General features: G+C 39.2%; 1 protein-coding gene across 4 annotated transcripts in view; it reads left to right on the top strand.

Moving 5' to 3' along the window:
• Positions 1 to 255: 255 nt before the first annotated feature.
• Positions 256 to 15,632, top strand: part of lrrc56 (leucine rich repeat containing 56) — a 50,231-nt gene continuing 34,854 nt past the window's right edge. The window contains exons 1-12 of one of the 4 annotated variants that reach the window (XM_088416412.1): positions 256 to 547; positions 2,812 to 2,899; positions 3,236 to 3,296; positions 5,525 to 5,621; positions 5,720 to 5,917; positions 10,583 to 10,751; positions 10,831 to 11,037; positions 11,243 to 11,310; positions 11,574 to 11,716; positions 13,756 to 13,940; positions 14,078 to 14,411; positions 14,622 to 14,705. In XM_088416412.1, the coding sequence (XP_088272538.1) occupies positions 452 to 547; positions 2,812 to 2,899; positions 3,236 to 3,296; positions 5,525 to 5,621; positions 5,720 to 5,917; positions 10,583 to 10,751; positions 10,831 to 11,037; positions 11,243 to 11,310; positions 11,574 to 11,716; positions 13,756 to 13,940; positions 14,078 to 14,411; positions 14,622 to 14,705 (1,730 nt within the window). In that variant the 5' untranslated portion in view covers positions 256 to 451. Of the gene's footprint in view, positions 548 to 2,811; positions 2,900 to 3,235; positions 3,297 to 5,524; positions 5,622 to 5,719; positions 5,918 to 10,582; positions 10,752 to 10,830; positions 11,059 to 11,242; positions 11,311 to 11,573; positions 11,717 to 13,755; positions 13,941 to 14,077; positions 14,412 to 14,621; positions 15,266 to 15,632 lie in introns of those variants that run through there. The other 3 variants (XM_088416415.1, XM_088416414.1, XM_088416413.1) reach the window with 3 other exon arrangements.

Raw genomic sequence — 15,632 nt, 5'->3', positions numbered from 1 at the left:
CAACACAAACAAACAACCAAAATAGAAAATTAAATTCGTTAACATACTATATAAATATAATAATAGTAGGCTATTACCGCGACTGTGAAACTGTATATTCAATTTCAGCAATCAACTTTTGGAAACTTTTTGAGCCTATTACGACTTCCGTAAATCGGCGTTAATATAAACTACATTTCCCATATCACACAAGAGTACCGCCCTTGCCCCGTATCCAGGAAAATGAGTGGTTGTCAAGCAAACATTTGACTGACGGACAGGCATCGTTGGTTGAAAAACATGGCTGAATTACCTTTTTCACAAGACGAAGGTAAAAGTAAATCGAGGCTTTTTTTATTTTTATTTTTTGGAAGGCCTTGTTATCATCGTAGATATTTTTAGGATAGAGACATAGATAGCGTGGAGAAAAAGTGAAGTTCGGCCTTGTTCGGCCCATTTTCAGGGTCCTGCGATGGATGAATCGGGCCTCTTCAACCCCTCTCCTGCCGTAAAAGTCTGTGAGGAGGCTGAAGCAACTGTGGAGCTCTATCCGTTTCAGGAAAAGTTGGTAAGGTCACAAAAAATCAAGGATATAGGTACACAGTTTACTGGTTTTGCGAACATATAAATTAACTAAAATTAATTTGCACATCAGTTTCATAGTGGAGAGATTCAGGTCTTGAATTTTATCTGTCTCTTGAAAGTTTCCTTTTAGCCCTGTGTTCGTGTGCCTGTATATGCTTTTCGATATTTGAGCTTCCTCCCACACTGTCACAACAGCTTTTTTGTTAAAACTTGTCTAAATCGTATCGAGGTGTGGATTTGAATGTACATGTTCAAAGTTCGTGTGTGTGACTGCAGTTGATTGGCCAACCGACCTCTTTCGTTAGGGAAATAGAATAGGAGTAGAATCGAATGCCTCCATAGCATTACAGCAGGTATACTGTACAATGAAATTGGGACATGGCACATCATCAAACCGAAATGTCATAAAAAGTGTGTAAACTGAAATGACGACTCTTTCTTTTTTTTTTTTTTAACTAGGTGGACATTTTGCCCATTGCTGTCAACTGAAAATGACATCACAGTTGTTAAGATATCCGGTAACAACCAATCACAGCTCAACTTGCGAATGTCACACACCAATCTGAGAAAATGGGTGAGCCATCATTGGTTGTTACCAGCGTAAAAGCAGTGTCATTTTCAGTCAACAGGAATTCCCGAAAGGGCTGCTGTCAGAGATGGGCAAAAACTGGTGGATTTTGCTGCTTCATTTATATTCCACAAACACGTCGTCGTAATCCCCCAAATACAGCATAAGACACATTTTTTAACCCCCCAAATGAAGGCCAAAAGTATGGGTGCGTCCTATAAACGGTTATTTTGTCTTTTTCTTTTTTTCTTTTCGACACCAAGGAAGATTGGCGTGTCAGCCACATAGTGTTGACTCACAGGTGTGCATTTTTATACCGGTCGTATTCTTACTTAAAATAATTACTTTAGCGGCAAGAGCTAGTGGGTGAACCTCAGTTGGCTGTTAGCAACAACTGCCTGTTGCAGCTAATAGCAGCTCTTGTTAGCCAAGGTTATAATGGCATTATTTTTAATTAAAGAAGCAAGCAGAAGCAATGCGCCAGAGATATATAACTTACGAATATGAACACAAGAAAATATAAAGAGTTTACAAAAGACAGGATTTATTCTGTTTTGCTATAGGTTTTACATTGTTGCCAAAGTGTTGGTGCGTCTTATACAAAGTAACATGGACGATACCATAATTTGACCTAAAAATTAAGGACGCGTCTTATACACGAGTGTAATTTATATTTTTCCAACTACAGTAATTAGAATGCTGTGTTTAGACTAACGGTGGCTCATAGAACATTATTGTGAAGGAAAACATTGACTTAATCTCGCCTTTAAAAGGGCCGTAACATTATATTTACAGTAAATACCTTCTGCAAGTGTAATGTTTGCATATAAATTACATTTGGGACATTGGTGATTTTTTTTTTTCTTTAATTATATTTGAGTTTTATGGTAGCAATATGACGTATAGCTCAATGGAGGCCAAAACATGCATCCATCCATCATCTTGACCACTCATCTTCATGAGGCAACAGTGTGAATAACAGGGCCAAAAACAAACATTTTATTGGCTTTAAAATGCAAAACAGCATCAATACACTCCTAACTAACATGCGTTCCTCTGATGAAATCACTACCTGTGGGAAACCAGTATTCATAACAATAGTTCTGCCAGTGGGTGAATTATTTACTACTGACATTAATTGTTCGCTTGTGTGCTCCCAAACACACATTTTGGCCACTTCAGCATTTTCCACAGTTAAACATCATTGCTAATGAATGAAATGTTGCTGTTTATTTGGTCGACTCAGTGCAAAATCTCTCCTCTTCACCTCAGGAATCAAAACTAAACTAAAAAATATGGATAAGGTCAGCGTGTATTTACTCTTGTTCAGGTGGTAGGGGGAGGTAAGAATTGCTCCTGTTGTCATAAGCACATGTCAAGCTGTTTTCACCTGCACAGACGGGGCTGGTGTGAGAGCGCAGAATTAGCAAGGAATGCTTAGAAAGGCATCAGTGAAGGAAAATAATACTTGGGAATGTTTAGGAGGAGAAATCAACATTGGAACATGGTTAAAAGCTCCCAATAGTTATTTTCATGTTACGGTCCATTTAAGTCCTTTTGATGAGCCACATTGACTGTTGAGTTATGGCCCACATCATGAATATGTTGTATCTACAATAAAACTGTGAATCTCAACATTACAATATATCTTGGGCAACTGTAAAACTGTCCTTTTACAGGAATTACTGTGTGGAACAAAAGATCTATCTCAGGTGACCTCACTGGAAATCTGCGTGGACACTCAAGAAAATAGCCTCGATAACTTTGGTGAGCGATGTAACATATTACGATATCTTGCAATATTTAACTCCTACAGTATGGTACTTTTAGAAAAATACACTAGCGGTATCTATGTAACTTTTATACATGGAGTTGTTTGTAATGAATAATCTTTCTTGTTTGATAAATATTTATATGTTGTGAATTTTCGTCTTTAAAACCCTGGTTTCATATGCATAATATAAAGAACAATATTGACCAAAAAAAAAGAGCTAATCCAATGAAAAACAAAGTGTAACAGCTGGAATTTTACTGAGGTGCTAGGTACGACTCACTAAGAAAATAATCTTATTTGTCATTCAAATGGATGATGTAATTTTCTAGGTTCTTACTTGCCTAGGCTGATGCTGCTCAAAATGAACAACAGTGTGCTCATGTCTGTCCGGTGAGTAAACATTTTGTAATACATGACATTAACTTTGTTAGTTATGTAACCATGTTTTTCACCTGGTTTGGAGTCTGCATGCATATCTGTGGATGTCATCTTCCACAGTATAACACATATCCATCCATCCATTTAATACTTAGTATGTAGTACATATCATATTGAAATGACATAAAGACAAATTGTGCAATTCTGTCACTAGGAAGTGCAATAAAACATCTAAAGTGAGAAATGTGCCACTAATGCAGAAGATGTTTGCTGTTTATTCAACTAGGAAAGAATTCCATCCCCAAGCAAATATTAGTGCCCCCATTTACCAAACGCCTATCCACACCAAAATGTACAGGAACTCACGACTTCCTGGTTAGTTAGCTCGTCATCACTAGGTGCTTAGATAGTTCCTATTTATTCAACTGGGAGAGAATTCTACTTCAATTATCAATGCATCAATTTCCCAAACGCCTATTCACACCAAAAGGTCCAGAAACTCTTAGTTCCTGGTTAATTATTTAGTCAGTCATCATTAGCCCCTTTCACACCACAGGAACTCATCCGCATTACCCAGGTAGCTTTAGTTCCCCTTTCTCTTCACACCAAAAAATGTCCCGGGTAGGGAAGGTTCTGCTGAGCCTCTATCCTGAACCATTTCAGCTTCTAGTTGCGACTAGGGTCTTCGACGAGCTACCCGGGTAGCTCGAGGGGCCGTGATGTGCTAACTAATGCTGATTGGTTGGTTGAACTCGGGGGGTGTGCTGTTTCAGTATCAGCAGCCGCCATTACACTTTGATTACACTGTGGCCAGTTTAATATTTTGAAATCGTGAAATGAGAGAAAATTGACAGGTGGATGGGTCTTCCGGAACAGACTCTACTGCATATTGACGGAGAAGAGGACATCCAACTCCAATTTGCTTCAACTATGATAAGAGGCAAGCCGCTGACCGGAATGCCCACCATGAGGTAGCGCGTGAGACTGACGTGATGGGGAAAAAAAATATAAAAGAGATTTGACTACGCATCGGTCCTGTCGTTTTGTGATATTTAGTAGGAAGAAAGCTGAAATAGGAATCATGGTTTTACCCTTGGGAATCCGAGAAGTTTCCTCCTTCCCCTTCTCAAGTTTACACATTGTACAGCTCGAATAATGTATATTAATTCATTAGTATCAAGCTAACAGCTGCAAATAAAGAAAAAGCTGATTGGCTCCATTGTCATGCAGTGTGTGGCAGCTTCTTTAGTCAATCACTCTGCTTGTCATTCACCTTTTTAGTGACAAGAGGGGGAGTGCATCCCCCAACTACCACCACGTCATCAGTCCGATTTCAATAACCGACCCCTTCCGCTGTCCCTCGATATGAAGGCAAACAAATTGGGCGAAGACTAGGAACCTCTGACCTGGAACCCCGCGACCGGGACCTCATAGTTCCTGGGCTTTTTTGGGGTTATTGGGCTTGGTACACCTTGAACTGATTGCCAGCCAATTGCAGAACACATAGGGACGAACAACCATTCACACTGGCAAACACACTTAACCCATTGAAGCCCAAATATTTTCTGGACATGAAAACATCCAAATCATATGCCATTGGTAACCCTTTGAAATGATCAAGAACTTAAAAAAAAAAAAAGAAATGAAATAGTTGATGAAAAGGTGTGTTTTTGACCGGTCACAACAATATAATTACACATTGTGCAGCACACCAAACCAATTTGAGTAAGAGCAAACACATACATCAATACTAGAAATCCTCAAGATCTTGTGTACGAAAAATCTTTGTTCTATGTTTATTTTAACATAATTAATTAACCTTTTGTTTGGGAGCTTTGAGGTTGTCATGTTTTGAAGTGCAACCACAAAGTAAACAGCTCTGGTCATGTGACAATATTCTCTAAACATGTGACAGAAGGTGGGGACACAACCTGAACTGGACGCCAGCCAATTGCAGTTCAGATAGAGACAAACAACCATTCACACACCCAGTCACACCTAAGGACAATTTAGAGTGTCCATGCATGTTTTTAAGAATGTGGGAGGAAGCCGGAGCGCCCGCAGAGAACCCCCACAGGCTTGGGAGAACATACAAACTCCACACAGGAAGTTTGCAGCAAGGTGGATTTGAACTTGGGTCCTTTAACTGTGAGGCCAATGTGCTCACCCTACACCCTACACTTCAAATGTAAAATAGTTTCATCTGCCCTCTTATGTCCTGTTATGTTCTTATGTCATAGGGACCTGGGAACCTCACTATCCCACCTGAAGGTTCTATGGATGTCTTCTTGCTGCCTGCAAGACTTGGATGGCATTTCAACTCTTGCCTCTCTCAGAGTACTGTCACACTTTTTTTGCTAGATACTTGTTCGGTTCAAAACCATTTTAAAACCATTTCATACAAAATTTACAAGTGGTTCTGTTCTCCATTTCAGGAATTGTACCTTGCCTTTAACCAAGTGTCAGACTTGAGTCAGGTTGGCATGCTGGAGAATCTTCAAGTATTAGATCTCGAAGGAAATGATGTGAATGATCTTGTCGAGGTTCAATATCTCGGGTTGTGTGTCAACCTGCAGACCCTCACCTTGGAGGGAAACCCTGTGTGTCTGCAGTCCAACCCAAATAGCACAAAAGTAGGTCAAGGAATTTTCATACTGTTGCTAATGTATTCTCCCAATGTGGCTTGATAACCACACCTCTTAGTTGTATACAAAATCGTAACTGAAAATTAATAGATAAAAACAGAATTCATCAAATGCATTGAATATAATCACAAACAATAACAAGACATTTGTCGATAAACAAACAGTCTTCTTTATTTTTTTAAATCAAGTACAGTATAGTTGTTACTTTAAGTCCAGTTTTTTTTAAGTAGGTCTGTTGTATTTATATTCAAAAGACAAATACATTTGCATTAAATTATCTATTAGTAATTGTTTTTAAGCATTTTTATGGAGTGCAGAGTTTATTCATATCCATCCTTCCATCTATCCATTCATCATTTACCACTTATGCATGGTCTGGTTACAACTTCAGCAGGGAAGCCCAGACTTATGTCTTCCCAGCCAATGTCTTCTATCTTCACAGACCCACAATTTGTGACCTTAGGTGAGGGCAGGAACATAGTTCGACTGGTGAATGTAGAGCTTCATCTTAGGGCTCAGCTCTTTTCTTCACAACAGACCAGTAAAGAGTCTGCATCACAACAAATGCTGCACTGACTCGCCTATAGAGCTCATGCTCCTTTCTGCCCACACTCGTGAATAAGACATTAAGATACTTAACCCCTCCACTTGCAGGAGAGGGCTCTCCACCCTTTTCCAATCAAGAACTTTGTTTCAAATTTGGTGGTGCTGATCTTCATCCCAACCACGGCTGGGACAAAAGCCACACTGCTCCACCTGAGTCTGTGGTCCAACGTCATGGTGGACTCTCCGCCTATTGTTCTCCTGTTCCATCCTCCCCTCACTTGTGAAAAAGACCCTGAGATACTTGAACTCCTCAACTTGGACCAGGACCTCATCCCTAATAGAGGGCATTTCACCCTTTTCTGACTGAGCACCCTGGTCTCAGATTTGGAGGTGCTGATCTTCATTCCAACCACTTCCAACCACACTCTCAACTGCTCCAGTGAGAGTTGAGGTCACGACCTGAGGAAGCCACCATCACCACATCATCTGCAAACTGATGAAATGCAATGCTGAGACCCCCAAACCGGAACATCTCTCCATAAGGATAATGAACAGAATCTGTGACAAAAGACAGCCTCTGCGGCGTCCAACCCTCACAGGAATCTAATTTGACTTACTGTTACTCTGACATCAGTGATACAGGGACAAAACAGCCGTATCAAAGTGTTCGGTGAACCTGTACCCCCGAAGCACCCCCCACAGAACTCCCGAGGGACACGGTCAAACGCCTTCTCCAAGTCCACAAAACACATGTAGACTAGATGGGTGAACTCCTATGCATCTCCAGGATCCTGCCAAGGCTGTAGAGCTGGTCCGATGTTCTACAACCGGGATGAAGTCTACACTGCTCCTCCTGAATCTGAGGTTCGACTTCCTGACTAACCCTCCTCTCCAGCAGCCCTGAATAGAACTTACCGGGGAAGCTGAGGAGTTTGATCTCTCTGTAGATGGAATACACTATCTGCTCCCCCTTATTAAAAAGAGGGACCACTACCTCGGTCTGCCAATCTAGGGGCACTGTCCCCTATGTCCATGCGATGTTGTAAAGGCGTGTTAAACACGGCCCCACAGCATCCAGAATCTTTAGGAACTCTGGGTGGATCTCATCCACTCCCGGGACCTTTCAGCCAAGAAGTTTATGACCAGCTCTGTGACTTCAGCCCCAGAGATAGAAGAGGCTACCTCGGAGTTTCCAGACTCTGCCTCCTCAAAGGAAGACGTGTCGGTGGAATGGAGGAGGTCTTCCAAGTATTCTGCCCACCAGCTGACGACGTCCCAAGTTGAGGTCAGCAGTGCCCCATCTCCACGATACAGTGTTAGTGATGCACTGCTTCCCCTTCCTTAGAAATCGGATAGTATACCAGGATTTCCTCAAAGCCGTCTGGGAGTTGCTTTCCATGACCCATATTTTATTCATTATGGGTCAATGGGCTGTGCTTAGTCTGGTCGCTCACTTAGGACCTGTTTGCCACAAGTGACGCTGCCAAATGCATAAAACCCCTGGAAGCTTAGCTCCTAGGAGCATAAGGTGACAGCCCACAGAGTAAGACCTGTCGGTGGTATTGAGGTCTTCAAAGTATTCTCCCCATCACTCTCGATGTCCCAAGTTTAGGTTTGACAGACTCGAATGGACGGACAGATGGATGTCTCAATCAAGCCTAGCATGTAATTGGCTGAGGTGACCAGAACATGTTCATCCCACGTCCAATTGAATGACACTTCAATTCAGAGATTTCACAAGCAGTCATTTTCTATAACATTAGCATTTCTTACTGTATGTATTAGTGAAGAATGAGGTATTGCTTCCAAGTGGCACTCAAGAAATTTCCATTGCCAGTGTTATATTTCTTGTCCCATTTATTTGTGGCTCCTGTCTAGGTTGTTTTCAAGTTACTCTGCATTTGTGAATTGTCAAGTGTATTTCTGATGTTCCCTATATATTTTGAATCAAACAAAGCTGAATTAAGCTTCTTTCAGGACTGATATGTGTAGCATTTTCTTGACATTTAACGAAAACAATGAGACCTAAAATTGTTCTTTTTTGAACTCTTGATGTAACACTAGATTTGGAGGATTGGGCTCCATAGAAAACAACCCCTTGCTCTCTGATTAATTCGTTTTATACCAAAAGAAATTATGGGGTACAGAGTCTAACGTGAATGAGAAATCCACAGTAGGTATAAAATATCAAATTGTTCAGGCTGGTCTAGGATTTTGCCAACTTCAAGAAATGCCCGAATTAACTGAATTGTCGTCGAGCATCCCTTTAACAAACCCTGTGGAACATGATGCAAAACAGGCACAATGTTTTCTGACATCTTGCTGCATATACCCAACAACAATTGACTTTTAGCCATTCGATTGATAATGGCAACAATTATGCCCAAATAGCCTTGTATTCTGGAATGTAGTGATTTTTGTGGTTATTTAATCGAGATAACAATCTGAATGGTTCTTTTCCTCTTTGATCAGGAGGACACAAAGTACATGACTCCAAAAATGTTTCAGAATGTGACATTTCTGAAGTTGCTGGTACATTTGTTGGCTTTTGTTTTGCATTGTAACATTTTAATTTAGTTGTAAATACACATAAACCGTGTTAACTGACGAAGGACTTCTGAAGTGTTCCTGAACCGACGTGGTAGCAGATTTGAATCTAGTGCTACCTCAGAGATTGAAACCCAGTGGCATTTACTGTTGGCTTTCAACTTTGCCAATTACGTACAGAGATTTTTCCTGATTCCCTGAATCTTTTGATTGCCTTATGGAGCATAAATGACAAAATGGGTCCAACTTCATTGGAACTGGACTTGAATATAGTTAGCACACGTATCTCTTCAGTGGTCAGTGACAACACATTTTGCATACGGCGGAGTCATGGGTTCTGCCTTCTGCTGATTTACAACAGTATGGAAACTTGGGGGGCACTGTAAGAGTGTTTTATTTAGGCTCACCAGCACAGAATTAATGCGGAAACTGGGGCAATGAAGGGAAAGTCTGAGCTGAATTTGTATTAGGCTTGCGCTTTGTTGCAGCTGAGGTTTTGTCTTGGCAAGCTGAGCTTGCCAAACTCTCTTTCCAAAGCACAAGCACAAACCACCGCTCATGGCCTCTCCTAATCTTCACTCTGTTCACTTTGAGAAGTGTTCAATTCAAACTTAATACGGTTTGATATTATCGTTGAAGCTCTGTTGTGACTGGGCCATCTCCAAAACTTCATATTGCACTTACATTCATCCATTTTTCCTACGCTACTTTTTCCCCCCTACCACTTTAATCTCCATCGCATGTTCAGTTTTCTGTCAATTTCCTACTATATTTCAATAACACAATACATACACAATAAATCAAACGCTTATCCACATCCATTTCACTAACATACCTATAAATAATGAATACTATTATTGCTTATCATATGATTTTTATTTCACGCTAAAACTTCTAGTATCCTAGTAAACAACTGATATGCTAATTATTATACAGTATATACAAAGTTATTCCACTGATTAAAAATGAGTTATTTACTTTATGCAATTATACTTTTACATTTATACTTATGTATACTACTGTATATACTACTGTACTTATATGTATAACTTAGCCAGAGGTTTTTGATCACTTGATCACGTCCTTCCATATACTTCTCAAAAGATTTTTCTTATAATTCTTTGATGTATATTTGGAAACTTTGAGCCAAATTTCCAATAAAGTAGTTCATTCCTTTTAAATGAAAAATGGTCTAAATCTTACACACTGTATCTTTAAATCTCATTTTTGCTATATAAAAAGTTGAATAGTTTCTCCAAACATCTACACAATATTTTAAATATATAATACTAGAGAGCGGTACAAAATGTGCAATGCTTTCGAGCTGACAAAATATTTCACTGGTACCGAGTGGAAATGTGTTTTGAAAGTTTGGTTCTGATATAGTGATATGATCAATTGCAAATTTTACTGTTAACACCACCAGAAATTTAATCTAATCTACTCTTTCTATAACTCCACCTTCTTCTTGTAGACTTTTGTTGTTTCCTTTTTAGATATTTCCAAATACAATTCATTTTTATCTTAATCGAGATTTATTTTATTTTCTCACCTCACCAGATGGACTATAATTATCGGGATGCTGTGAGGGAGTTAGTTCCACAGCTGCTTTATCTTGACAACGCAAGAGTAGAGAATGGCAAAGTGGGTCTGAGTAACACCATGTGGGAAGAATGGGCTGTTCTCCGAAACAGCCTAAGGGACCACACCCCAGCATCGACTGAAGACCGTAAGCATATGTTTGTGTTGTGGACTCAAATCTGCTGTTTAAAACTGATTTATTTATATACTTATTATTTTGAATGTAGAAGTAGAAGCAAACGATGCCTATAACTGGCCCAGCTCAGCTAGGCGTCCTGCCTCCAGTATCCGGCCCCGCTCATCAGCAAGAACTACTGGCTCTAGACCCAAATCAGCAAGTTCATCTGGGTTTTTTTCTTCTCCAGTGTCCACACCTGCTTCTGTAGATTCTGACTTAACAGAAGCTGAAGAAGACAGCAGCGTCCTGACTCATGGTTATACAGTATATTCTGATGGTTCATATGAATGTTTACCTACTACAGCCCATTTTTTTAAAATCTGCTTTTTTCAGTTAAAGGATTAATTTTCCAATGGTTCGCCTCTTAGTTTTACCTCAAGATGACAAACTTAATAAAAACGATACAAAAAGCATGACTGATAAATTGAAATAATTGTCCTCTGTTTATGTTCTGTATGCAGGAGCTGGCAAGATCCTGTTCTGTGGAAACCCTGTCAAGGCAATACGAGCAAGACGTGAAAAGTTGAAGGTAGGTGGCATTCTCTGATTGAAATAAAGGTATATTTCACTTACTTGTGAAAGTATATTTTGCCATGGGATCCAGCTAAACTGCAATATCCATATTTTGTTTGAGTGTTGTATTTGAAGTGAGACAATTTTATACATGTCTTATATTGGCTTTCAAAAAGCAATTCTGTTTGTGTTTATGCATAGCCTCTGTTGTGCTGTACACAGCAATCTCAGAATAATGCATTGACTCACTGTACTGTATATGTGTGTATTTCCTCACAGACAGCATCCTGTATGTTGACCTTAACCCCCCTTGACTTGTCCATTTCTGTACCAGACCACATGCATGACCCTCTTGCCAATGATAAAAAAGAGAGTGGTGATGTGCTGGTTGAACTGAGAGCTTGGAGGGAGAAACACAGCAGGTATACAGTTCACTTCTATATGCTTGCAATTAACTTTCCAGTAGACACCACCTATTGCTCCAACATCCGCTGGGATTGACCCCAGTCACCGACTGCCCTAAAAAGATAAGCTTTATAAACACTGGATGGGCTCAATGAATATTATGCCCTGTTCTACTCTACTCCGCTCTACACCAAAGAACATTGCGTCTCCATCGAGTTAGGGTTAGGAGCCCCTTCTCATCTTGTCAGTGATGTCATTATACTGCCGACAGTAGCGAGCGTGCCGCATACTATAACAAAAAAAACAATGGAACATGCGTATGGATTATTGGATTATTTAGTGATTGGATTTTGGCTGTTTAGGAATACTGCATCAACCAGAAGACCGTATTGACTTCATGTCCATTAAAGAAAAGTCTTGGAAACTGAAGCTTTTTTAGTCTTTTTCGTCTATTAGTCATTAATTATGGCTATTTTTCCCATCTAGTTTTCTGTGCCACATATTTGAATGTGTCTTGGCCCAATCAATATTTGTCACATTTTGTAACCGGGCTACTTTTTTTTCTTAACTACAATGCAACGGGTACCCGAAAAAAACAAGTAGGGTAGTGTTCCAGGTGGAAACTGTGATTTTGTCAAGTAGGGTAGTGTAAATAATGTTGGTAGAAATAGGGCTATAGGCTAGGCTAGGTTTTGGGTTTGGACCTAGGGGCTCCTGGGGTTAGGCCTTGGGCGTGTTTTTTTTTTTTTTTACGCAGACCCAATATTAACCACTAGAATTTTAATTCCTACTGTTTTTGACAGTAGTATGATTTAAAACTTACCGTTTCGAAAAGGCTTTTTTTTTTCTTTTTAAACATGAATGAGCCCCAGTGCAGAGAACAAGTTCCAGGAACGCTTCATCGGAGGAGTGCATTGTGGAACTTGACGCCAATATATTTTTGATAAAAAATGCTTTTGTTGAAAGCCCTCCCATTTAATTAGTTTAATGTATTCTAAGTATACCTGCATTTTCATCAATATAGTACATTATCCAACTTTGTGCCTATTAATTCATTCAATCACAAACACACTTTTATTTATTTATTTTTTTGTGATTCCAGACATTCAATCCAGTTGTATTTTTTTTTTTTCTCTATTTTTTAAAGTGTTTGGCCAAAGGAGGGTATAAAAATGCCTGGTACTAAATGAATCAAGTAGTAATGTAATCATTTAGGTCACAAAGTACGAAAGTAATCATTGACTTAAGGTCATTTAAATACTAAAGTCATGTCTTACTTTAATACCTAAAGTCATCAACGGGAAAGTACTAAAAGAAGACAGTAGGAAGCTGACATTACACCCAGATGCTGACATGTCAGAGTTAAACATGGCACGACCACTTAGTTAACACACTACCAGGAGTGTGCCCTCCCTTGGCTAAAATACTGTGAGAATGTTGTGGAAGAAAAAAGCCCCAAAACTGGTCAGAACTGCATAATTGTAAGTACTAAAGTAATTCAATACTACTTAGTATAATCTGTTACTTTTGTACTTTAGTACGTCAAGTAATGATAAACTTAGTATTTTAGTACCTAAAGTAATACATTACTCAAGTGTTTGATTCATTTAGTAGCAAAAAACAACCTATAAAGAATATAAAAAATATACATCAGTTCATGCAATTGAATGTCTTTAATCTATTCCTTTAGTTATTTTAAATACCTAGTCATTGATTATTTTAGTAATCGATTAGCTTTAGTAAATGATTTATTTATTAACTAATTACCTAAAATAATAATTATTATTTTAGTACTTAGCTAAAGTAATTGATTACTTTAGTACCTAACTTTTGGAGTACAGACCCTTTTATTACCTCTTTTTGCTAAACACTTGAAAAGAAAATCGCAAATGAGTACAAGTACCTGGGATTGAATGTCTGAACCAAAACAAACAAACAAAAAGTTAAGGCTGAGTTAACAAGTTAAAATCTGTCATTTAAATGTGATATATAATGTTAAATTAATCAACTTTAAGTGACTTCTTCTTGAGTTACATGACTCACGCATGTCTTCCAGGCATATTGAAAAAATACAGCTGGATACGCTACCACAGGTACTGGTCGTTCGACATGGCAACGACGACGAAGCAATCACTTTTGAGGGAGAGGATGGATGTTTTGGTGCGAGCTACAGTTGTGATGAAGAACAGGATGTCCTAGACACAAATCCATCTGATTTATCTTTCAAGTCTACATGTACAGGTAAAAATAATAAATGAATAATAAATAATTAAATAAAAAAGGTTAACTCATAGAGGGTGCTGAAATTATGTGAAGCCAACCTGTAAAAGAAGACTTACTGCGAATGCCTAATTTTGACGGTTTTCTTATGTTTTCAGATGGACTTAAACCCATGTCAGTTAATGTGGATCCGATTTTCTGTGACAGCACGCATTCGCCTTGCCCTCCTCTAAGTTCCAAATCAGCCTGTGGGAGGAAGAAGCCTGCAGGAATCCGTGCACATAGGATTCAAATCAAGCCGGCTAATTCGGTACACAAGTTTCATTCCTGCAGCAAAGGGCACCAGAATGTTAAGGCCGCAAGCACTGCACAGACAGACCTGCCATTCAAGCAGCAGTCGACAGGGATAAATGAAATCTGTCTGCCATCGTCTTTAAGCATTACTTATTCATATAAAGGCAGTAGCCTGGGTGGACGGCACAAGGATTCGTGGTAAAACAACGTTTAATTCCATTGTAAAAAAGTGTTTCAAAACTCTCCAAATGTGTTCCAAATTTGTGTGTGTGAAATATATTTAATGTATACAGCCCTGTGAAGTACGCATGCTGCTGTCTGCAAGTAACATGAATGGAAATGAAAAATGATCGCAAACATTTTTAGCTCATTAAGTTGTGCTTGTATTTGATTAAATCTGTCTTTCAGTTTAGAGATGGATGTGTACAGCCTGGCAACAAACGTGAACTATCAAAGATCTTGGACAGAGCAGCAGCTTCAAGCCCCTTCAGAGTGAGCAGTACTGAATATAAGTTTATATGCTTTATTGCGCGCTCAATAGGAGTTAGTCACCACCACTGAAAAAAAATGCTGTGGGAGAATAATACAACACTTTTGCTTTAAGGATAACTGCTGCATAGTTTACATGAAATAGTAATAATTTTATGCTACCTATATTACAAATATCTATGAATGAACAAATTGTGATTGTATTTAAGCTCAGGTATTTAAGCTAAAGTTTAAGGTAAACATGTTTTAAATGTTTCTCTGCCTTCATACACTACGATACGTATTGTATTAGAGCTTCATGATGTGCTAGCTTTCGGTGCCACTTGAGGGCACTATAGCAAAAGGATACGTAGGATGCAAATGGAAAAATGTACAAATGTATTCAAGCTAAACTCGTGCGTAAGATTTTTACTCGTCCTTGGTCAATGAAATTTGAGTGATTTAAGTCTTACTGCAACGTTCTGCTAAAGTCTGCAGTCTAGGTGCTCACCCAGGCGCAGTGATGGAGACGATCAAGTCATGTCAGTGCCGTGCATTAAATTAAAAGAAAAATATCAGGCTAACTGTCAGTCATAGGATTGCCATCTCTTTTCCCCATGTATTTCACAAACTTGGTTTGTTTTAAGGGAAAGTGACGGGTTGAAAGCAGGCTGCTTTACCTGTGCGGGGAATCATGATAGACGGGTAGGGAACGCCAATTTTTCAAGAGCGATATCCCATTTTTGATGTCTCCCTTGCCTTTTACACCTGCTTCAAATAATCAGCGGTTCAGCAAGCCCTGTGGAAGCCTGATAATGATCCTGATCATTTCAGTTATGTGCGTTGAAATTGAGACACATCAAAAACAGGCCGTATATGGCTCTAGAGGAACCGGAGTTCCCTATCCCTGTATTTAGACAACCTGTCCAAGTCCGAATAATCATCTATGGT

This window comes from Hippichthys cyanospilos, chromosome 6 (genome assembly GCF_059441005.1).
Source record: "Hippichthys cyanospilos isolate Australia breed blue-spotted pipefish chromosome 6, RoL_Hcya_1.0, whole genome shotgun sequence".
NCBI classification, from domain to species: domain Eukaryota; kingdom Metazoa; phylum Chordata; class Actinopteri; order Syngnathiformes; family Syngnathidae; genus Hippichthys; species Hippichthys cyanospilos.
The sequence above is the reverse complement of the archived record's forward strand: the minus strand, read 5'-3'. Positions and strand labels throughout refer to the sequence as shown.